Source organism: Mirounga angustirostris, unplaced genomic scaffold (assembly GCF_029215605.1).
Source record: "Mirounga angustirostris isolate CCGP_5_RB_7025 unplaced genomic scaffold, mMirAng1.0.hap1 SCAF_6, whole genome shotgun sequence".
NCBI lineage: Eukaryota > Metazoa > Chordata > Mammalia > Carnivora > Phocidae > Mirounga > Mirounga angustirostris.
In genome coordinates this window covers 83,092,260-83,116,869 of record NW_026991714.1, presented here as the reverse complement: position 1 = coordinate 83,116,869, position 24,610 = coordinate 83,092,260, and the positions used below count along the sequence as shown (strand labels likewise).

The following is a 24,610-nucleotide window of genomic DNA, read 5'->3' as shown; positions in this document are numbered from 1 at the left end:
TAAGGGCTTGAGGCTTGAAAAGTGGTTCCCAGCCAGGTTGATGGCATCTGTCCTGTCTGACAGCATATCTTGTTCTCATATCCTTTTCCTCTCTTTCCCATCGGACTCAGACACCGAATATCGATCAGTAACACATGTCTAGTCGAGGAGTATTTCCTGGGATCATCTGTGTTCACAACCAGCTAATTCACATTCACTACAGTTACATTCAGTAGGAATTAGTAGTTGAGAACAGTATAACAGGTTTCCCCAAGAGGCCTGGCAACATGCAGTCAGGTGGGAAGAGTGAGGGCTTTGAAATTAGACGGATGGGGTTAGTGCCCACCTCTCATGCTGAGCCAAGTAACTTTGGCAAATGATTAAAGCTCAGTGGGAATCCGTTCTCTCATATGGAAATGAGTGTTGACAGTACAGTCCCTCTTACTAATGAGAGTAATGGGTTTTTTTGCTGATGAGCCTACCATGTTGCAGGCACTTTGTTGAGGGAGGTCGCTACCTTATTGCTATTTCTCCTAAAGGAAGTATAGGCACTGTCACCCCGGTTTATAGACAAGGCAGCTGAGTTTCAGAGAAATCATTCATGCACGGTCATGCGGTTGGAAAGCAAGGGTGCTGGGCTCCATGTCAGTATCTACCTGGCTCCAAAATGTTGCAACACCTCGGGACAATTGCATTTCATCGGAAGAGCACTGAGATTTACATCTGCTGATGGCACTTTGAAAGCTTTCAGGAAACGTTTGCTCACTGGAGCTCCCACTACAATAGGAGGTAGCGGTCTGGACCGTCCCTGGGGCTCCCTGTTGTTGATATTCTCTGCTCCTGGGGAAGTTAGCCTGTCTCAGCCACCCCCACTGTAGGTGTGGCTACTTTGTTTCTATTAATGGGGTAGGGCTGTCATCCTGGGATGCTCCGTGATCACGTAAGTGGAGACCAACCCTGCTGGTCCAGTCTGAGAGGAGTCTTGAAAAATATACTGCCGAAGTGTTTCTGTACCCAAAAATGTTTCCCAGGTTGGATTGTCCGAGACCTGAAACCTCAATAACAAAAGTCCCTTGTATATTGAACAAATATGTTACCTAATCGGATATTACTGAAGATGAACCAGATATCACTGAGGATGCCAGGGGGAGTCAGTTATAATCCTGACTCAACAGAGCTTCCAAACAAGTGAGAAATGTCACAAATGCATATAAATAACAATTACATGTTAGAATCTAATTTTTTTTTAAATTCCATGAAAGGATCATAAAATAAATGGCATGTTTCAGCAGAGGGCGAGCTCACTTCTGGCTGGGTCGCAGATGGCCACCACGCAGCTCTCTTGCCCCTGTTCCCCCCTGCTTTGCCAAAGTGACACAATCTAATGACAGTCTTTCCCGCTGAGCCTGGATATGGCCTCAGAATCCTCCTCCTCACCCAGATCCAGGTGATGACAATCCATTATTTGGACTTGGACTTCAGCATGAGCAGGGCAGCGTGGAAGAGGCTGTCCTGTGGCCTCCGGGGTCATGGGCAGGAGGTTCGAACGCAGTTTTCCTGGGTTCCTGGGCACAGACAGAGGTGCAGAGCTGGGAAGGGCTGGTACTGCGAGCTGCCGGCTGGGGCCAGAGCTCGTGTTGCTGCAGAAGCTGGGGGGGGGAGGGACGGGGCCGGGGTTCGGAGGCCTCCTGAGTGCTGGGCTCAGGAGAGTAGAATGAAGCAGGCAGGAAGGGGAAAGGCACCATCGAAGTCTGAGAAAATTGGACAGTCTTCTATAGCTGGGTGTTCAAAATGGGTCAAGAAGTCTATTTCAACAGTCACAATAAATACTTTTTAATAAAGGATGTGAGGATAGAATCAAAAATACCCAAGTGTTTCACAGTTTCAGCTGGAGGGCTGGAAAGGAAGCCCTCAAAGACGGCTCTGAAGGTTAAGCCTGAGCAATTCAGGGAACAGAGGTGCCGTTAACAGCAATGGGAACAGCAAGGGTAGGAGGGGAAGACACAGAGAAATGTGGACATGTGGGGTAGGGAAGCCAGGGACCTGAGTTGGTGGCGTTGATCTTCTTTGTGACGTAGGAAGTAGAATCATCTGCCTAAAATCATGGGTGGGGACTAGAGGCCTGCAGAGGTGGGAACAGGTTCAGGAGAGCTGTGTTGGAAGAGCCAAGAAGAGATGTAATTCTTAAAAGCCTTTTTGGCAAGTGATACGTTTTCACTGGTTAAGACATTGTGTGACTCGGGAGAAGATGTGCGGAGAAGAACGCTGGGTGAGGGTCAGCACCCTGATCTCTCCTTTCCTGCTCCCCCACTTGCTAATTAATATAGCAGATACGTTGCCTCACCTCTCAGAGCCCAGCCTTCTCTTCTCTGAAAAGATAGGGGATTGGAATAGATCTTCTATCAGCTCTTTCACAGGAAACAGTCTGTGAGTCTGCTAAGTAGCTTCCTCATTAGCAGAGATGGGTTTATCTGATTAAAACCCTTCCCTGGCTATCCTCAGAGTGCAGAGCTCTGAGAAAATGGAACCCAGGACAAACAAGAGATTTGGCCTGTGCTTGCTTGTGTGTGTGTGTGCACGCAGGCAGGTGTGTTCATGCAGATGCATGTACTTTCAGGGGTGACTTTGCTATTTGAACATGGGGAGGAAAGCCCAGCCACATGAGTACAACTTGCCCCATGAATCTTCAGCAGGAGGAAACTGCTCTCCCCCAGGTGATAGGGTGGTGCAAACAAAGGTATAGGAAGACCTCGGAGAGAAGCTGCAACTCCCAAGCTTTGCTCGGGGCAGGCTGGGTGTTTTCGTAGAAAAGCCTCAGGGCTCGGGATTAGCTGAGCCGCATCAGCCTCTGTTGATGCTGAAGGTGGGAGATAAAGCCTCAGAGGAGGAGTTTCACACCTTAAGGGCGACCCCACTTTCTGTCCTCGTTGGAGTACGTTCAGTCCTGCCTGTGCCTGACCCAGCTGAGAAGTTGGTGCTATTTCAGAAAAGAGTGCTTCGTTCTTCAAGATAAATTGAATAAGCTCCCACGCCACCAGTTAAAATACGGCCCTGTTGTCCCAGGAGAAGGCCCCAGGGCGCACCCCTTCCTTCCTGCAGAGCTGCATTCTGCCCCGAGGGGCCACCCCTGCCTACAGTCTGCCCTCTCGTAAAACGTAAAACGGTGGCTGTCCCTCTGAGCCCCGCCAGCCTGAACTCCAGTCCAAGGAAAAACCTCAGCAACGGAGAGTGGGTGCATGCTCGCCAGCGTGTGTGCGCGCGCACGCGAGCACGCGGGTCATTGGCAGCCCCAGAATACCACCGGTCTGCATGCGTTGACACCTGCGTGTGTACAGGCGTGCAGATGGTGAGGTCCCGGGGGCTGCACACGCCGCGCCTGGCAGGGCATGCAGATTCAAACTGGATGCCCGCGAGCGGGCTCACACACAGCCCTTGCTCCCCTCCCAAGGCGGACAGCCACCTTCCTTCCCCGGGGTGCACACGGCTTTATTTAAAGCTTACCTCCAGCCAGACATTTTCCCACATGTCACATTCGCCTGCGGCTGTGTACGTGCCAGGATTATTGTAAATCCGCTGCACGAGGTGGCACTGTTTGGACACTTGGGAATCACGTGGGGACCTCCAAGGAAATGGGGAGCGGGGTGCACATGGGGTCCGCACGTCTGAGATGTCTTTACTGACACGGAGAGATGGCAGGGGCAGCCGGCCGGACTTAGGCCTGATTCAGTCCAGCTCGCCAGCTGCCACAGGGGAGGTCTTCGGGGACATCAGGGAGAAGCCTCCCACCACCCCACTCCACCCCCCAAGAAGCAGCCTCCATTCACCTCCCAATTCTGTATCCACACCCGGGAAAGAATTTGGGTTTTTAAAAACAACTTTGCAGCTGCTGTGTGCTCCGTCTTCTATAAACTGCCTTGGGGACTCACTTTCCAACGAAGGTGCAAGCAGTGCTCAGGAGGCGCACACGTGTGAGCTAGTACCTAATACTTAAAATCTAGTGAGCAGGGCAGTAATTTCTCCTCCTCAAAATTCATCAAAATACGTACTCTGTCATCTGCAGCTCGTCCCCACATTGTACACGATGGCGCTCACGGTCTGTGCGTCACACCCCCACAAGCACAGCGCCCACCGCGGGGACGTCCCCAGGTTCCTTGGCTCCAGCTGCCGTAACTAAGTACCACAGGCTGGGTGACTTTGGCAGCAGACACTGATTTTCTCGGTTCTGGAGGTTGGAAGTCCCAAGATCAAGGTGCTGGCAGATTTGGTTCCTGGCTTGTAGATGGCCACCCCCTGACTGTGTCCTCACGTGGCCCATGTGCACCCAGGGAGAGCGTGAGAATGAGCTCTCTGCTAGCTCTTCTTAAAAGGCCACACCCTATCAGATCAGCATCCCACCCTTACGACCTCCTTTGACCTTCATTACCTTCTTAGAGGCTCCATCTCCAAAGGCAGCCACACTGGGGGTTCGGGCTGCAGTGTATGAATTTGGTGGGGGGGACACAAACGGCCAGTTCGTCACAACCTCCATTCCCGGGTGCTGAGTCCTGGCCCAGAGCCCCACACCCAGTCAGGCTCTTCCAAGTTTAAAAACAGGGTCTGTCGTCTGGAAACGTGAGGTCCATTTTTAGTGATCCGCACTTCTGACTGGGGTGTTGGGCACCATGAGCCTACATCAACGCTCCCCCTGCTTGTGCTCTCTCACTCTGTCAAATAAATAAAATCTTTTAAAAAAATTATTTATTTGAGAGAGAGAGCGTGATGTGGGGCTCCATCCCAGGACCCTGGGATCGTGACCTGAGCCAAAGGCAGATGCTTAACCAACTAAGCCACCCAGGCACCCCAGCCTCCAACTTTAATTACCTGTGGATTCTGTTCTTTCCCTGTGCCCAGTGCCAGTCAGGAGCATGACTGGGGCCTCAGCCATGTCCGAATAATGGGAGTATTTTCTGACCCCAAACCCAGAAGTCCAAACAGATGGTCTGGCAAGTTCAGGTGGGCATAATGGGTCAGGAAATGTGAAATGGGGATTGCTTTGGGACATCCAGTGCCTGTAGTGACCTTCTACACGGGACAGCCTCTTCTTCCTTCTTCTCCAAACCACTACTTAAAAAACAAAACAAAACGCAGTCACATGGTAAACTCACTGAGCAAGTATTTAAAGAGGGTATCAGATAAAAGCAGAAGTGCATTTTTAGGAGATGAATTACACTTGCAGACAGCCATAAACAAAAGCTTTCTTCTAAGCTCTTCATTTTACAAAAGCTATTTAGTTGGGTGGCCCAGTCCTTAACTGGTGTATGTATCAGTGATCGATAAATGGGAACTGCAGGCCCTCTCCCCCTGGAAAGTCCAGGAAGAACAGAGAGGAGGCTCCCGTTCCCAGAGCAGCTCTCCACCGTGTCGTTTGGACGGAGCTAGAGGTACCAGCCCCTCTAAGACGTGGGCACGTAGCCACTTGGCCGCTTTGCGCTTCACAGCAGGTGTCAATAAATAGTAGTGGGATAAGCAGCCCCAAAACATAGCTAGTCCACCCAAGAGAAATGAAAGCATAAGTCACACAGAGAATTTTATGTCAGCGTTCACAGCAGCGTTATTCACAGTAGCCAAAAAGGGGAAATGATGTGCATGCCCATCAGCTGACGAATGGAGAAACACAGTGTAAGAGTATCAAACAACGGAATACTCCCCAGCCATGAAAGGATGAACTGTTGCCACATGATGCAACATGGATGAACTCCAAAGACATTATGGTAAATGAAAGAAACCAGATGCAGAAGTCACATATGAAATATCCAGAATAGGCGGACCTGTGGAGATAGCAGCTTTTCTCTGCCTGGGGTTGGGGGTGGGAGTAGGTAGTGGCAGAAGGTGGGCATCAGGACTCATGTTGGTGCGATGGAAATGTTCTAAGACTGGATAGTGGTGATCGTTTCACAGTTCTGTAAATTTAATGAAAATCATGAATTGTACTCCTAAAACAAGTGAATTTTATGGTTATGAAATGTATGCCTCAAAAAAAAGCTATAAAAAATAGCTATATAGGTCTCATTGATAGAGATGATATTGGGGGCTGCCCCCTCCTGGTCTCTGTACAGGGAATCGCCTTTGCTTCTGGGAGGCTGGGACCGTGCCAGCCAATGGGCCTTTGATCCCAGCTCTGGGTCTCTTACCCCTAAGACATGACTTGGGCACTTTCTAAGCACAAACTTCCCAGATGCTTTTTCATAGAGTCACCGACAGTCCACTTATTCTCAGGGGAGCTCAAAAAAAAAAAAAAGTTAGTCTTCTCCTGGAAGTTTGGAAGAGCCATTTTATGGAAACTTTAAGAGTGAATGCTTTTCCAGTTTTTCTTGCTTTCTCATTATAGAAATGGACTTTCACTGAATAAACACCAAAGAACCCCAATTCATCATTTTCTCAGGGGAAAGCAGTGGACAACTCATGAAACAAAGGCTTGCCTTGGTCTCAGAATGAGGTGGTTGCTAAACCAGACCTCCAGCTTACCCATCAGGACCTAGAGTTTCCTTGTCCTGAGCAGACCCAGTCTCTAGGAGCTGCTTATACTTGACCCAAGATTATGAATGCTTTCTAAGTGCTGGTAGGAGACCAGCATTGAGTGTGATTTTACAGGTCATAGGACTGATGCATGGTGTCAATAAATTGCCTCTCTCGGAGATCAGAGCTCAGGATGGAAGTTCATGCATGGATCTGGTTACATCTCACCATGCCATGGAGTACACATTGTGTACAAGAGAATGCTCCTCCAACACACACACACCTTTTTCTACAATGGCCAGTGGAAGCAACTCAGGCAACAGAACAGGGAAGAGCCACTCATCCCCCAGTGCTGCTGAGTGAATTAAGTGGCATAACCAAAAGGAGATGCTTGGCTCCACCATTATAGCATGTACGACCACTGGGTCAGAGTGTATAATCAGCTTTGCATTGCTCCCAGAACTGTTGGCTCAAATGCAAGGTTAGGATGGAAGGCACAAGATCATCAGTAGAGGGGCAGTGAGCGGGAAGGGGTGTTAGAGAGGGAAGGGTGACATAAATAGCATCCCTAGTCGTATAATAATGGTCAAAGGAGCTGGGACAGGAAACAGCATGAGGCTAATCCAGCACTGATTTCTCTGAAGCAGTCTGCACTGCCTCTTTCAGCTGTTACATATACTGAAGGAGTGAAACCAAATGCAGAGGACTCGCTTGACTTGCAGTTTAGGATGAGAAGGAATGTCAGCGAAAGTTTCCTGCACTTGAAGATTTGAGAGGCTTTTGAGAAAGGGATACTGCCCCCCCCCATTGTAATTCCCCCTCTCTGAAACTGGAGCATAAATTGAACAGTGCACTGAAAATGACCCTGAGAATGGTCCATGACATGGGATGCATTTGCTGCCTTTCGAATAGTGGAAAATGAGTGCGCCTACAAACCAAACTTATTATGTCACTCTATACTTATTCCTTAACTCATTGTAGCTGTTCATTATAGACACTGGGGCACGTACTAATGTAGGACTAACATCTGAATTTTCTCTGGTCCCTTTGGCCTGAACGTCTGACCAAGGCAAGATTGGGTGTCCCAGTGGGCTCTCCGATCCCACTGCCTTGCTCACTGCTCCTCAGCAGACCATGTGTATTCCTGACCCTGAACTTTTCTCCCCTTTTTACTCAGAGCCTTTCTGTCTTTCAAGACCCAGGCCAGGCTTCTGTTTCATCTGGTTCTTTTCACTGTTATCACAGCCCACACTGGTCATGCTCTGTTCAGGATTTCCGTTACAGCCAAAATCTGTTTTGCACATAATTGTTCTGTAATGCTTTCATAGGTCTGTTTTGTCATTCCCAGACAGGCTGTAAGTTCCTGAAGAACAGTAATCATGCTTTGTATTTATTTTATTGACTGTCCGAAGCTCTTGGCACAGGGCGGATGCTTCATGGCGGTTCCCTAGCTAACTGAGATGTTCCTACGATACATCACGCTGTATGGAGCCCTTTGAGACTTAGGAAGTCCGTGCCATTATGCATTCGGTTAAATGAATGCTGGATGAAACATAATATGATCCCAGTTTTGCTGTGTGTGTGTCTGTGTGTGTGTGTGTGTGTGTGTGTGTATGGTGCGAAGACACAAAAGACTAGGAAAAATGCTGCAAAATCTCAACAGTATTATCTCTGGTTACTCAGATTAGTGTGAATTCCTTATGAGTTATGCTCTTCAGTACTTCTGTAAACTACTTACAAAGAATATTTTTGGTTTATGGGAAGTAGGTCTACTCTAACAGAATATTAGGAATGAGTGAGGTAATGAAATTGATAATTATTGTTATCATAAGAAGCTCAGTACAGTGAAACAAAGTTTGTGATGAATTCGGGTTGGATGCCTAGGATTCTTTGTGGGTCTATTCCAGTGTTTCCCAAAGTGTGTTCCAAGGGGCACCATTCCTACCACAGGTGTTACATTTAAATAATATGGGAAACAAGGGCACCTGGGTGGCTCAGTTGGTTAGGCGGCCAGCTCTTGATTTCAGCTCAGGTCATGATCTCACGGTCATGAGATGGAGCCCCACGTCAGGCTCTGCACTCAGTGAGGAGTCTGCTTGAGATTCTCTCCCTCCCCCCTGCCCCTCCCCAACTCGTGCATGCATGTGCACGCACTCTCAAATAAATAAATCTTTAAAAATAATAATAATAATATGGGAAACACACATTCTATAGCTGTGGAAATTCACAATGTCCATTAGCCCTGAGTATTCTTAAAGCAAAGGAACCTGGCTCTGATCTACCTAGTATTCCAAACTTTTTTGATCATGGAATCCTTTTTGCTTATAATGCCTGTTAACATGTTGGGAAGCATTGTTCTGATTTTTAAAGAATAGCATAGATTTTAGTTTTGAATGTCTTTGTATTGCTTGTATATTATTGAATATTCCCTTGGTTAAATGATCTGCAAGGGTGACAAAGTTAGGAGTTTGACTTCTTTATTCCAAATCTGTGGGAGCATTTTAACACAACATCACATGATTTGGTGACTTTCTCTGTCATCGTACCAGGACACAGCATCTGTCATTACTTCATTAAGTTTTAAAACTGTATTTGCCACAATGGAGAACTAAATGAAGAAAACAAGCCGCAAGCCTGAATTTACTCACCCTCCTCCAGAGTCCATCTTCAGTGGGAAGTTAGTCATGGGAAACTGTATTTTCTTTTTCCGCAGATTTTTTTTTTCATTTCCCTATGAGGTTTTGATAGTGGTAATGATAGTTGAGAGATCACCCCCAGCACTGCTTGGAAATTATCCCAATAATGAAAGGTTGCAGGGCTAACCCACAATGTCAGGTAATCGGTGTATAAATTGAAATGTGCGTGCTTCTATCTGAAATTGAATTTGCCTTAAGTTGTGGGTATTCGTTGGGAACGACGTCCAGACATCCTGGTGAGAGGGCATAACAGAGAAGGATGGGACTCTGCCTTGCTTTTGCCGTTCTGTGCCTCTCCCTCCCCTCCATCCCATGGCAGAAACACACAATTTGCTGGAAGCTCAGAGGGTGGTTATGCATTTGATTTTCCAAACGCTTTCTGGCTATCCTATATACTCACGTGAGAAGAAAGAGGAAGAGGGACATTAAACATTAATAAAGCGGGTAAGGAAGCACAATATAGATGGGGTCAAGTAGGATTGGGGCCAGTAAAGGATGTGATCTCTCCCTCACTAGTCACGTAAGGCTTGGGATTACCTTTGGCTAAAACAGATACAGCCAGGGCTGGCCGTTCATCATAGGATTAGCTAACGTCTGTATAAGAGGCTACTTTCAGGATTTTGCCTCGTGGATTTATTATGTTTTAGAAAGTGTGATATACAAAGCTTGGTTTAATGTCATTAAACAAAATACACAGAGTATATGTGACCCCGGTGTATTTTGCACTATCTCGTGTACCCCCGTGGTGGAGACCGCCTTTTAGCACTGGGCGCCCCCATTCCGCCAGGTGCCAGGCTGAACGGAAGAACGGCAAGTACGCTATCTCCCGGAGGTTTGCATCTGTCCGTAGTTACGCCCTATGCGAGGTACAGCTCTGTTTAAATTTTCCAGCTGACTGACACGCACACAATCATGAATGAAAACCAAACAGTGGAAAATAAGGTCTTTTCAGCCCCTCGTGGGCTGTGGGAACAGCGCCGCAGAGCCACGTTGCGGGCTGTGGCCTGGTTTCCAGAAGTCACGTGGCTTAAAATGGAATGTCTGAGGCCTTCCACGGCGGCCGCTGCCAGAGGCTGTGGTTTTTAAGTAACACTTCGACGTGCAACTGAAGGCCATCAGCAGGAAGATGAGACAGATAAAGAGGGGAGAGAGAAGTCTCTTTTTCCTAGGCACGCAAAATAAGATGAGCATCTCGGCATCTGTGCCTTTAAGTAACAGGCTGGAGGAGCTTCTTGCAGTGTCCTGGGAGCTTTTAGAGGTCAGGGCCTATGACCTTCGCATGCAGGCATCCCCAGCCCCTGGCATGCCCACTGCCCTGTGGGCACAGCAGGACTCGTGAGCAGGCACAGACCAGGGCGGAAAGATTTCAGCCTGTGTGTGTTGGACAGGTGTTTCCCAAACACTGATGCGCGCACAGATCACCTGTTGAAATGCAGCTTCGGCTTCTGGGCTTCTGGGGTGGGGCCTGAGATGCTCCGTTTCAGCAAGCTGGGGGGTGGGTGCCCATGCTGCCAGCCCAGGGACCACACTGTGAGGGTCAGGATCCCGGAGGATAACTAGACCAGTGAAAAATGTCTTCTGTTTAAGTTTTGTTTCAGAAAGCTGCCTCCACAGCCCCTCATCCCCCCCCGCCCAGGGTGGCTGGCCGTGACAGTGACAGTGGGGTCAGGTGCCTCCTGGCTCCCGCCCGCGCCTTGGTCTGGGGCGGCGAGGGGGAGGTGTGCAGGCCCCCCAGGTAACCAACCCCTTCTCTTCCCCCAGGGGAGGAGCGCCCCCGGGACTCCCCGGGCCCGGCGGAGGCCCCGGCGCCGGCTGGGGCGGAGGCCGGCGGCAGAACGAGCCACCATTGCTGGAGATGCTCCCGGGCGCAGCTCAAGAAGATGTTCTGGGGCGTGGCGGTGGTGCTGTGTGTGTGCTCCTCCTGGGCAGGCTCCACGCAGCTCGCCAAGCTGACCTTCAGGAAGTTCGATGCTCCTTTCACCCTGACGTGGTTTGCCACCAACTGGAACTTTCTGTTCTTCCCCTTGTACTACGTGGGGCACGTCTGCAAGTCGGAGGAGAAGCAGTCTGTGAGGCAGAGATACAGGTAGGCAGCTCGCAGACGGCAGGCCCTGAGCTCTGGGCTGCTCTCCTGAGTGCTGGTGCCACTGGGCTGTCCGGAAGCTGGCGCTGTGTCGGGCCAGTGGGAACAGTGGTGAGAGGTCCCAGAGTCCCCTGCTGTCTGAGCGGGGCCAGGATCGGGATTCTCTCCCCGGCCCCTGGGGCGGTGAACACCTGCTTCCTGTGTCTTCCGCCCTGAGAACTCCTTTATACGAAACAAAAGGCAGCATCTTCTAGAGAGAGCCTGTGGTAGGTCCCCAGAAAGGGTAGAACAGGGACAACTCTGTAGCTCCGTTACCCCTCCTCAGGCTGGGGTGAGCAGCGCGAGTCCCTGGAGCCAGGTGACATGGCTGCTTCTTGTAACTTACCTTCCCTCGCGGAGATGTTCGCTGCAAAAAACTGATTACTCATTCTCCTTCCAACCCAAGACATCTCCTCCTTTGGTGATGTGATTGCTTGGGTCTGATTACCCGGCAGTGTGACTCTCAAACTCAAAGCAGCGTCTGAACGTCGTTGACTCTGCTTTCTCGTATGGAGCCCACGGCTATGACCTCCCTTTCACCAAAAAGCCAGAAGCCCTGACAAGCCCTCCAGCTCAAGAGAGAGCAGGGTACCCCCAGCCCTCCTCGGAAGTCAAATTGTTGGTGTTGACCTTGAGTCCTCATCCTAGGCCAGTTGTGGGATCTCATGGTTTCCCTAATTGGAGGCCCTCTGTGGGCTGTGTCGAGGGCTTCCTGCTGGCCCAAATCAGAACTACCCAGGAAAAAAACCAGGAAAGAATACTGGCCAAGGTGACCAGGTGGGCCCTGAGAGCTTAGCTTTGGTCAGCCCCAGAGGTGGGAAAAAAAATTGAAAGTTGAAGGTTCTTTACTCCTTTACCACTGCCTTCTTTCCCACTTCACCCCACCTCACCAGACACATGTCCCATAAAACCACCACGCCCCCCCGTACCATCTGCTTCAAGCTTCAGCCCTGTTCTGAAGTTGCCACCAGAAGTCACAAGATAAGTAAAAACAGGGAGCAAAGAGTTTGGGGAATGGAGGTCTAGACTCGGGTCAGGATCTTTCTGTGGGAACCTACCATTAGATGTCCCTATAAAGTTACAGGTGGAGGTGTGAGGTGCCCAACTTTTGTACGGTTCAGAGAGAATTCGGACTGGCTCCTTTGTTGTAAGTCAGACCACTGATTCTAGAGGAAGGGGCTCCAGTGGAGCACGGACTGAGTCACAAGGCAGCCTCACATGTCTCCTTAGTGGAAAGGATTCAGAGCAAAATCTGGGGACAAGGTCTGGGGCAGGAGCCCAGACTAGAGCCCAGAACCAGGGCCCAGGCCTGGGGCATTCTCAATATTAAATTAAACCAGTGGCTTATGGACCAGCCAGAAATTGCCAAAGAGGTGCTTAATACAACTCTCTTGAAGAGCAGCCAAAAGCAGACAGGTTTAGAAACTTTGCTAGGGCCCACAATTGTCCCCAGGGCAGGAGGAAAATAACGGTCTGCTTTTGGTCACAGACAAGAACAGATATTCAGTAAACGATGTACTTAACAGTCGTGTAGCTCTGAGCATAGTTTGTGATTAGAAGTTTGCCTTTCTTTAAACTGACTAGAATATTGAGCTCCTTCTTCTTAACAAAGAGCTCAAAGTGAGCTGCTGTGGCCTTTCTTGAGAGAGAATCACTGGCAGAGAAGGTGACAAGGGTTTCCTTGCTCCCTTCACCCCTGCGTGCTGAAACGAGGCCTCTCCTGAGGGCAAGACGGGCTGCCGCCTTAAACACGTATCCCCCTCGTGACCACTGCTCACCTCGGGACAAGACAGGCACTGCGGGCCACTCAGGCCAGGCCCCGCACCCCTTAACTGACTGCTGAGAACAATACAGAAGGAACCGCGCTCAGTGGTGGTTAAAGAGTCCAGGTGGGAAAAAGGAGAGGTCCCTGAAGTGGATTAGTTCAACACAGACATCAGTCAGCACAACTTCAGCTCATTGTCTCCCTGTACAAAGTGTCTGGGAAGGACCATGAACAGATTCTGGAGGTGGAGTCAGCTGGAGAGCAGTGATGGGAGGGCCAGTAATCACAACGTGATCAGGGAAGCCAGCTAAAACCCTGCCCAGTTTCTACAATAAAGCTTAGCTCCACCTCTTTAAAAAAAAAGTCACAAAACCTTTCTTGAAAATCAGCTCTGAGCAGAGCTGCCCCATTTACCAACCGGTTACTGGGTAGCTGGTCCAGCTGTGCCCATAGCCGTGGGGGGGCAAGGAGGAATTCTTCCTCAGGAAAGGAAGAGAGACATTTTCACATCACCGACTTGACTCGGGAGATGGTGACTCTGTCACGGCGACATTGGGAGTCCTCGAAACAGACTTGGGGATTCCTGGAAGTCAAGGAAAACTGAAATCACCTCTTCCATTTTGGGGCTTTTGTCAGAATTAGTGCTGGCGAGGGAAAGATCTAGAGGCAGCTGAGGAGTTGTGTCTCTGGCTAAAAGAAGTGTTTCAGCAAGACACTAGGCAGAAAAGAGCAAAGGTAGAGACCTTTATCACAGAGAGGGAAGCGGTGAAGGTAGGTCTTCTTGTGGCTGTCAGGAAGCAATCAGATGGAAGGTTCTCTGCCCCAAGCCCTCCCCTGCCAGGCTAGGTTTCCCCAGCATGAAGCTAGAAAAGTCAGCCAAGGCAGAGGGGAAAGCAGCCATTGCCCAGCGCAGAGCCCCTGAACCCCAGCAAGTCTACCTGAGATCTCACTGAAGGGCGGACGCTGATTGATTTGGTCGGTCTGGGTGGATCTGAGATTCTGCTTTCCTCACGAGCTTCCCAGGGGTGCTGCTGGAGCTGCTGCTGGCCCAAGGGCTGCACTTTGACTCTAACAGCCCTGGGGACACGTGTGAGACTTAGCTGCAGGTTTTTAAATGCTGCCAGTCTGACCAAATGCAGGAGCCAGGATTCACCGTACCATGTAGCACTGATGAGTGACTCACTTCGGGCCCCGGGGATGTTTGAGCCCCGGTCCCGTGCCACTTTAGAGGGAGGAGAGGCTCCACAGGCGATCACGTAAGCTCTGGGAGCCTCAGGTGCTCATTTGTAAATGGAATTTGATGACACATGCACCGTCCCGCCCACGAGATTGTTGGGTGATCAGATGAGACACCGTACAGGCAAGTGCCCTATCAGCTTTGAAATGCCATTAAAATGTGAGGAACTGTCACTGCCCTGTGCTGTCGTCTGTGGGTTGCAGCCAGGGATGTAGCCCAGGCCTCGTTCATCGGGCGCCTTGCGGTGATCTATTCACATGACAGGAGTGGGTGCAAGTGCTAAGCCTGCAGGGTCATGCAGGGGTTATTCCTTGGAGAAATCCGCTCCGGATGCACAAGGCATCCTAGGATTGACCCGGGCTTCTCATGATCGGGCACTGTTGTCAGGAATTAAAAGTGTGAACGTGAAAACCCCCCAGCCCAAGCATCCTGGGTTCCCAGTCTCAAGCCTGTGGTCCCCTCGTGTTTGCTGACATGCACCAAGGAAGCAGCAATGCCCGAGACCCAGGACAGGCTCTGGCCATGGAGATGCATGTGGGTGCTGTAGAAACTGCCGGCACAACCCGACAGGGGTGTCCCCGGAGTCTCCTCCACAGCTGGGCACCTGGGGAGGAGGCTGCATCAGGTCCGTGCCGGTATGACTTTCCGGGACAGGAGGACAGCTTCTCAGATCCCAGGGGCCGCCACGGGCAGCAGAGATCAGCCAGAGAGGATCTGGAGCTCCTGCACACTTGTCGGAGGCCTTCCAGGAATTTCTACCCGTAGTGACCTCTTTTCATAAGCAAACGCTAGAACCTTCTGCTATTGCGTAGCTGCCAGAAGAGTGAACGGTACAGTGGTGACAGATGTCATCCTCTGCCTTTGGTAGTTTTGGGCTTCTGTAAGCTAGCCAACTGATTCTGTTTCAGAAACACCGAGAAACAGTCTGAGCCAAGAAGGGGGCAGTTTTGATGCCTTTCATCTTAAATCCTGCCAGGGCCCAGTGTGTACGTAGCTGCGCGGACTTAATGCAGGAACCGTGTATGGTCTTGTGGCAATAACATTCAAGGACTAAGGAGCAAAGTGGAGCGGTTGCGATCCAGATGTTTGTTCCTTCTGAAAGCAGCATCGCACATCTTGTCTGGGCGAGGCACTAGGGACCAGAGATGAAGGAGCACCCGGTATGAGAGCCAGACAGGCAAGCAAGGGGGGTGGTGTGCATGCAGGGGAGCCTGGGGGAGAGCCCAGGTGCCTGGGTCCTGGGGCAGGGTGGGAAGGTTTCTTTGAGGAGATGACCGAGGAACAACCTCTTTAAAGACAAGCGGACAGTGCTCTGGGTGCTGGACCCCAGGCAGGCAGAGTAGCTCGGGGAAGAAGCGCAGAGGCTACACAGAGAGAGCATGGCCCGTGAGGGAGCTCTGATTGGCTGTGGGACGTAAGTGGGGTGGGGGAAGTTAGATAGGAGCAGCCCCTGGTGACCCTCCCACACCTTGCAGAGAGGGTTGAATTCTGGCATGAATCCTGGGGGGAAGGAGGGGAGTGTGGAAGGGTTCTCGGTAGAACAGAGAACAGAGAAGCCATGAGACTGCATCTAGAAATACCACCACCGCGCTGTGGGACGTGGAGCAGAGCGCGAGGCTGCAGGCCCGTGCAGTTGAACAAACTCTTGTTGACGTCTGTGTATGGGGCATGCGGACACATGTGGGGAACGCGGGTGATGTTCCTTGCCGTAGGAGCTCACGATGAGCAAGAGAGAGAGACCCACATGGAAAGCAGAACGAGCTGTAAGGAGGAGGCAGGCAGGAGGGCGGGCAGCCAAGGAGTGCGTGGACAGGGCAGGGCAGATGTTAGAGCTATAGTCAGATTGAGGCCCAGAGCAGAAGGGCTTTGGATGCTGCTGAATCAAGGGCTTTATTCTCAAAGCAGCAGGATCCTTGGGGACATTTTGAGTAGAGGACGAATATCATCAGAGCTGCTTGTAAAAGTAAGGCTCCGAGCACTAATTCCACAAGTGCTTACAGAATATGCCCCCTTTCACATCAACAGTACAGTGACTCGCGTGTTTTCATTTTTTGTTTCTTTTTGGGGTTTTTTTAGCAGGGAGAGAGAACCCAGTTTCTGAGAAATGCCAAGATTTTGAGTGTACATCTTAAAGTATTACAAAGCTGGATCTCTTGCTCTGAATTGTCACTTCTTCTTCACCCCAAGGTGAACTTTTATATCGGTGAAAAAGATTTCGGTGGTCATTTTCTCGACAAACTCAGGCATTCTGAAAACAGGTCCATCCAGGAAACTCTGGCACGTGTTTAGTGGGGCCCAGTGTGAATGCTAAGGCATCACCAAGGCAGTCCTAATTAGCAACACCCCAGCACACCCCTGCCTTCCTGGTGCCATGGGGCCTTCTGTCTGATGCGAGCTGGTAAGAGCTTTCTTACCCTGAGCCCCAGACATGCTCTGGCCTGGTCTCCCATCAACAGCTCTTCATAGGGTGAGGGCACTTTGGAATCAAGGCCTTCCACCCTAGGAGGATGGAGATAGGCCTTCATTTGTTCTACAAAATCTGCCAAGGTTCTAGGTGCTATGGATAACAGCAGTGACCAAAACAAGTGAAAAATCCCTGCCTTTGTGGAGCTTACATTTTAGTGGGGAAACAAACAGTAAACAAATAAAATATGATATGTCCCATGGAGCCAGGCTGGAGGGTTGGGGTGCTGAGTGGGGAGGCGATGGTGTTAGGCTAGGGACCTCTCTGTCTGTTGAAGGGGCCTGTGGCTACCCCAACATCTCCCCACCCCACCCAGACCTAAATGCCTGGGTTAGCCCTGCTTACCCACTGGCTTGTTCATTCTTGATTTCTACAAGCATTCCTTTCTGCACCTACTCTGACCCTGCACCGCGGGGTCCTGGGGAACGGAAGTTCCAAGCACATTCTTGCCCTCGAGTTGCTCATAATCCAGTGGGTGAAGCTACCTTTGTACCCCTGGATACAGGAGTCAGGTGGCAAGGAGGCCTGACCCGTTTGGCCTCCCGTGGGACCCAAGAGCCCTGGCCAAGCCACGAGCTCAGAGGGCCCAACAGAGGGACGGAGGGGCAAAACTGTCTTGTGCTCTGCCTTCACCCTTCCCCCTGACTCAGAGCAGTCTTGTTTCCTGTCTTATTTTCCAGAACCATCAACCCCCAAAGCAGCGACATGTCCAGAGAGCCCTGCAGTTGATGTGTAATGTTTTGTTGTTTGTTTTTGTAATCAGTTTAGAAAAAAAATGGCAAAAATTGGGGGACTTTAGTTTTTAATTGGCGTGTGTCTTCTGCTTGGTGGTAAATAATGGCAGTGGTATATAACCATCTTTATGCCAGGAGATTTTGGTCAGGCTCGCTGCTGAAGCAGAGTACCTCCTCCCCACTCCACCCCCTGACACCACACAGGGGCACACGCACACACACAAGCCATGCTCCAGGTCTGAATGGGAAGTCGTAATGGGTCCCAGTGTCAGCAAAAGAAGAAATGAGACGGGTGTGACTGACATAGGTTTAGATCATCTCTGCCTGTTTTAAGATGTCATTTGAAATATTCAAGGATGCATTAGTGGAGAAGTGAAAGATAGAGCATTGTCCTCATGACCCAGATGGTGACAGCACCCTCCTGCTTTTCTACCGGGTCTCCCGTGCTCGGAAGGGTCCACCCCTATGTCCTCTGATCATGGTGTTCATCATGCAGCTCATTTGCTTATCCTCATGTATCATTCCCACCTCACCCCTGCATCTCAGCTAGACAGCTGCTGACTCCATCCCGGGGAAATTCAGTGACAGCCAGACTCTCGCATAGACGAGTCCAGAATATTCTACAAGTGATTTTTCAGCTTTTACTGAGGCAATAGGAAATACTGTGTTAGCTCCTGATCTCCTCTGTTCTCATGTACTTCAGCCTCCATCTATCCCCTGGTTATCTGAGGTCTTTGGTAATCCCTGAAAGGATATCAAGGCTTTGGCTTTGAAGTTCAGCAGTTTATGGAGATTATGTAATTTAACCTTGTACTTTCAGAGCATGTCGAATTCAGCTGCAGCAATGTTATGTTTTCCCATGCGGCTTCATGGAAGTTTTGCCAAAGGTCAGATCCAATGCTCATACTTGTGGGTTTGAAGAATAGTAGCCATTTAAGTAATTGCCGTATCAATGGGATTACTGCTCTTTGGGGGTCCAGATGCCTTAGGCTAGACTTACCAACAAGAAATATAGTAAAATTGTGCCAGGGCCCTTGTGAACATTTGCAAGATCCATGTTGCAGTGGCACGGAAGTGTAGAGCAAGGAGGGGTTGCTTTCCAGAGGGTGATCCTAGAGGAGCCGAGTTAATAGACAGTGGAGAAGGGCCCCTGTGCATGGATGCGGGAAGGTTCTGAGAGGCATGTGCAGGTGTGTATGGGCTGCCAGAGGATGCATGCAGCTGATGGGCACAGGAGACACAGACCCCACCCCATCCCACCCATTTCTTACTTTCCATGTGATTCTTAGTCATAGAGTCAAAGTTAGTAAGCCAGCTCACGGGCATATTGAAATTTTAAAATTTCACCACATTTAGGGAAAAAAATCATCTGCACAGAGGTCTTGAAAGATCAGGAAGGGACTTTGAGGATTCTCTGATCCAACTCATCCATATTATCAAAGAGGCCACAGATGCTCAGAGAAGGGGCATGAGACCTTTGTTCTCTTCAGTTCCAGACGTCTTTAGATATGCCGCCAGGAAGGAAATAGGTCAACACTCTTTCCTCATAGGGAAGAACAAGGAGGCAGTACCTGGGCAGGACGGAGCAACAATGGGTAAGAAAGCCACCAGCCGACACTGGGGGCACAGTGATAAAATGATCAGAATGCAGGCTTGTCCTTGGACAGCTCAGGTTCGAAGCCCAGCTTTGCCTTTATTTCACTCTGTGGCCATAGATTGGTCACCAAAAACTCTAAGCTTCACTCCTTCTCTCTAAAACAGAGCCCCCGATACCCACCTCTGGGGCTTGTAGTTGGGATTGCCCTTCCTCTGGGCTCTCAAAGCTCTTGTCTAGACCTTGTGTTCCACCTGCACAGGCTTAAATGTGATGGTATGTATAAAGCCCCAAACTGCACTTGGTCCAGAGGTTTTGTATCCATCTTCCGTTGACTTCAAATGTGAATCCCCAGACTCACACAAACCATGGCTCCCACTCTCTGCAGATTATAAGATGATGATGATGATGGTGAAGATGATAGCAATGATGATGATGGTGATCATGGTGGTGATGATGGTGATGATGGTGAAGATGATAGCAATGATGATGATGGTGATCATGGTGATCATGGTGATGATGGTGAAGATGATAGTGATGATGATGATGGTGATCATGGTGATCATGGTGATGATGATGGTGATGATGGTGATGATGATGGTGATCATGGTGATCGTGGTGATGATGGTGAAGATGATAGCGATGATGATGATGGTGATCATGGTGATGGTGATGGTGATGTTGGTGATAGTGATGATGGGGATGATGGTGATGATGATGATGGTGGTGATGGTGATAATGATGGAGAATATTCCAACCACAGATAACCTAATCTTTCTCCTCATGAATATTCAGATAAGCCATGTAGCTGGTGTGGAGCCCACAGCAGAGAGAATGGTATCGTGCCCTGTCATTATTTTGGGCTGTCAGGATAGGGGCACTTCTTGGCAGAGGTGAGCTTTGAGACAAGTTTGACAGGAAAAGGGCAAGGAACTCATGTGGTACCTGAGCTGAAAGCCAGACAGAAATTCAAGGTGATTCATTTGTCTAAAAAGCAATGTCCTGTGAAGCTCTTGATGTTCTTTTTGGATTTTTGGAAGCTAAAAAAAGGCCAAGGGGGGAAATGCTGGTGCTGTGCAGAATGCTAAAGCAGATGCATGTCATTTTTCTTCCACTGGCATACCTGAGTCTTTATTGTACACAACTCTTAGCTAAATTGGAATGGCCACCCATGTCCACAGGAACAGACATTATAATGGCTTCCAAAGCCCTCACCGATCTTCCTGCCCCATACTAGTGTGCACCTACTAGTGTCATCCACACAAGTCCCCAGGGATACAGGGAGGAACAAGGCCACATGACAGAGGAAAGGGACCCCGTGCACTGGGGTCAGGCTGGTTCACGTTCTCAGATCCACCACTCCACTTACAAACTGTGCGACTTTGGGTAAGTTGTTTATAAGTGCTCCCTTTGCTTCAGTGTTCTCACATTTAAGAATGGGGGATGGGGCGCCTGGGTGGCTCAGTTGGTTAGGTGTCTGACTTTTGGTTTCGGCTCAGGTCATCATCTCAGGGTTGTGGGATCAAGCCCGGTGTCGTGCTCCACACGCAGCAGGGAGGCTGCTAGAGATTTTCTCTCTCCCTCTGCCCCTCCCACTCATGCTCTCTCTCTCTCTAAAATAAATAAATATTAGAAAGAAGAAAAGAGCGGAAAGGAAAGGAAGGGAAAGAAGGAAAGAAGGGGCCAATAAGGCCTTTTTCCACAGGCTGGCTGCAAGGTTGGGGGCACTGTGCACAAATCAGCTTGCCTGCCGGGACCTTGGCCCTTGGCCCTTGGTCGGTGTTGAATTGGCGGTAGTCCCTGCCCCCTTACTTCTGGAGCAGTGGTTACAGTGGTGGTCGTGGTGATGGTTAATTTGCATTCTCTGCCTTAACAGCCTTACCACACCTACCATATTTCTTTCAGCTGTTTTCTTTTTTTTTCTTTCTTTTTTTTTTTTAAAGATTTTATTTATTTGACAGAGAGCCAGAGAGGGAACACAAGCAAGGGGAGTGGGAGAGGGAGGAGCAGGCTTCCCGCGGAGCAGGGAGCCCGATGTGGGGCTCGATCCCAGGACCCTGGGATCATGACCTGAGCCGAAGGCAGATGCTTAACGACTGAGCCACTCAGGCGCCCCACAGCTGTTTTCTTTCTAATGGGGCCACAGAGCAAAGGGACTTTCGGCACTTGCATTTTCTCCTGTGTTATTTCTTTATATTACATTCCACAGAGGCTTTCCTCAGCTGAGGATTTGGGAGCCTGTGGGCAAAGCGGCCGCTAGAAATTGTTATGCCCGATTCTCAACGCAGAATCAAACCGAACCCTCTCCTTTAGCCGGTGTCCGTGCTGAGGGCTTCACAGAGGCAGCCCTCGCCGCATCACCAGAACACATCTTACCCACTTCAGGCTTGAGCCAGAGCAGACCAGGCCACATGCACAGACCCTCTCGGGCCAGCCCTCCATCCACGCGCCCCCTACCCAAACCCCTGCAGGTCTGGGACTGAGAGGGTGGGGGCTGTCCAGCGGAGTTCGTGGGAAACTTCAGACGCATTTTCCAGCCCAGGTCGTCACGCTTGAAGATAGACCCCAGCGGTTAGTGGCTTCCCTGTGCCCTGGAGCCGATGAGCCTGGTCCTGAGAGTGCATATTTCGGTGGCCACACCCCAGACGATCCGGTTGACTTTGTCACAGAAGATGACAGATCTGGCCAGAATCAGCCGCCTTTTTCAGTGTTTGCGCAAATTCCATTCTCATGCTTCCTGGACCTTTTAAAATAGAATCACAGTAATTACATTTACCTCCTGAGCTGTTCTCTCCTATAAGTAGAGAGAAAACAAAATGATTTATATACTTAATGTAACATTTAGGAGCCCATCAGGATCGTTTCACACTTTTCTTATCTGAGTGCGTTACTTTATGACGCTTACATTTAATGAGTTACTCTCCATCACAAATACATTATTAATTTATAATATAAAATAAATTGAAAGCAATGGAAACTAAAGCTCCCTTGTTGCAGGAACACATCGTGAGAGCCATTATATGGTATTATTCTGCTACATGTTTCTCTGAGAGGGAAATGGAAGAGAATTTTTGTCAGAGAAAGGCTTTAAGTTCTCCACCAACACAATGGGGACAGGCTTCTTAATATTTTGTTATGAATTAATGTGGAGGGGCTTTGGGTATTTTAAATGCTTATTGGTTGTTTTTTATGCATTTGCTTTTATGAAAGTTGGTGTGTTGTCCTTGTGCCTTGGTAAAGAATCTGTTTTCTCCCGTGTGGGTAGCAGAGGGAATTGACAAGGCAGACAGGGATATACACACATACACTTTTTACAAAATCCTTTCTGGGGCCTTGTGGGGCTTTGTAAAGGATCTTCCCTACAGAGGGGGAATGGAGTCCCCACCTAGGTTTCCTGACCAAGCCCCCAGCTCTCAGGAGTCCTGAGCATGCCGCTGTCATCCCCTCGTGCCCTGGCACCAAGGTAGACTGGAATCATCCAACAGCAGGGATGGGGACTGCGTGACAAAGATAGGGATCTTCTCGCCGTGGTACAGGGTTGTTGCAAGGAGGGGCTCTCCAGCCAGGGACTGTATCTCCCTGCCTCCCTGGCGTCTAAGTTGGACCAAATGACTTCTCTCCAAAGTGATCTGTATCAACAAAGGCAGAGAAAAAGCAAGTGGGCATGTCCCCTGTCCCTCCGCTTCCCTGTTCCACTGGCTACACACACAGGATTCCCAGGCTCCAGGGGGACGACAGAGCCACCAACAGAAGGAAAATCACCCAAGTGGGGAAATGCCACCTGTCTTCCAACACCGTGAATCAGAACTGAACTCCTGCTGTGCCAAGCCTCCAAATTCCGGGGTTTGACACTTCAAGCCAGCATTAGGCTCATGAATACAGTCCCCATCCTTCCACCTGAGCCCACAGAGTCGGAGTTGATCTGAAAATCTGTATCCTCAACCATGAGGCGTGGACAGCCTCACTACCCAGGAGCTTCCACGTGGCTTTATGCGTATTCTGAATATACAAAAAATTTTAAGTGTATCTGGACAGAAAATGGCAGCTTTTAAACACAAGGTTAGGGATCGTGTCTGTTTTGCTCACCTACCAATCCCCAGCCACTAGCTCCGTGCCTGGCCCAGAGTAGACACATGATGGATGCTGAAAGGAGGGAGGGAAGTGGGGGGACGGAAGGAAGAAACAATCACGGGGCAATGTCGCGGTTGTCATCCTCACACTCACATCGGAGCAGACCTGGGAGACAGCTCTTAGCAGACATTCTCTAAGGGGCAGCCCTGGATGGGACCCTCTATCCGGACAACAGACGGTTCCCCTATCATCCAGATGTACTGATCCCATCCTGAAAGAGCTCTTTAATTATAAAGCAGTTTTAGAAAAAAGAAATGCTTGATTATCAGACGTTTTTTAGAATGAGTCTGGTCTGAAATTAGTAGACTCCAGCTCGGGGGGCCCAGTGGGGGAAGGGGTGCTCCTCTGTGCAGCGTGATTGAAGCCAGGCTATGAACCCAACCTCGTGAATATTCACGTGGGCCTTTATATAGGCTGGAATTTCACATTCTCTTAAAACTACACCCTCACAACGTCCCAGAGCAGAGGAATTTAGGGGATCGGTGCATTTAGGATCTTAAAAGTGTTGCACACATTTTAACCTGCTCTGAAATCTGAGACTTCACATCTGTTTCAATTACTGTTGCCGTTTAACAAGATGCCCTAAAACGTAATGGCACGAACACCCTTCTTGTTAAACTCCAGGACTCTGTGGGTCAGGAATTCCAACAGAGCATCAGGGATGGCTCTCCTCTGCTCCACAGTGTTGGGAGCCTCCACTGGGTAGATTTGATTGAGGGGGAGGGGAGAGTAACTTGACAGCTGGGGGCTACAATTATCTGGGCCATCTTTCCTCAATGTCTGGCAGTTGTCCCTGACGGTCACCTGCTGCTTCTGCTGGGGCGGTCAGCCTGAGCACCTTGACACGGCCTCTTTGGGTGGCCCCGACTTCTCACGGCATGGTGGCTGAGAGTCAGGCTCCTTTCACACTGGCTCAGGGGCCCAGCAGTGACAAGAGGCCTCGTTCCTCTCAGCACCTAGCCTCAGAAGTCACCAGTGGTATCTCCACCAGCAAAGATCGGGAGGTATTGTTGCTACCAACTCAGAAAATACAGTCTACCACAGCATCAGAAGCACCATCGTGTGTGAGGGAGAGTGGTAGGTCCGCCTCATCAGAAAGAGGTCAGAACACAGGTTTGTTCCAGAAGCTGGCGGATATGGGCCTGGCTAGCCCATGCAGACTCGGTGGGGTCTCTGGGCTGGAAGTCTGCTCGATGTCCACCCCAGGCTCCTTTCCCCAAGAAGCATGGCCTTTATCAGCAAAGCAGAAAATAATGTTAGCCTGGGTGAGAAGGCTAATAAAAGTGATAACAAATGACTCAGAGGGCAGAAAACAACTTTGGGACTGCCGAAGTGTAAGAAGGGAGATGTGATGTGTTTACTTTCCAGGTATCTCCTTAATCCCTGCTTCCGT

General features: G+C 49.8%; 1 protein-coding gene across 2 annotated transcripts in view; it reads left to right on the top strand.

The window, feature by feature from the left end:
- Nucleotides 1-24,610, top strand: part of SLC35F3 (solute carrier family 35 member F3) — a 374,103-nt gene that overhangs the window by 264,420 nt on the left and 85,073 nt on the right. For both annotated transcript variants that reach the window (XM_045876205.1, XM_045876206.1), the window contains one exon: nucleotides 10,932-11,256. In XM_045876205.1, the coding sequence (XP_045732161.1) occupies nucleotides 10,932-11,256 (325 nt within the window). The remainder of the gene's footprint in view (nucleotides 1-10,931; nucleotides 11,257-24,610) is intronic.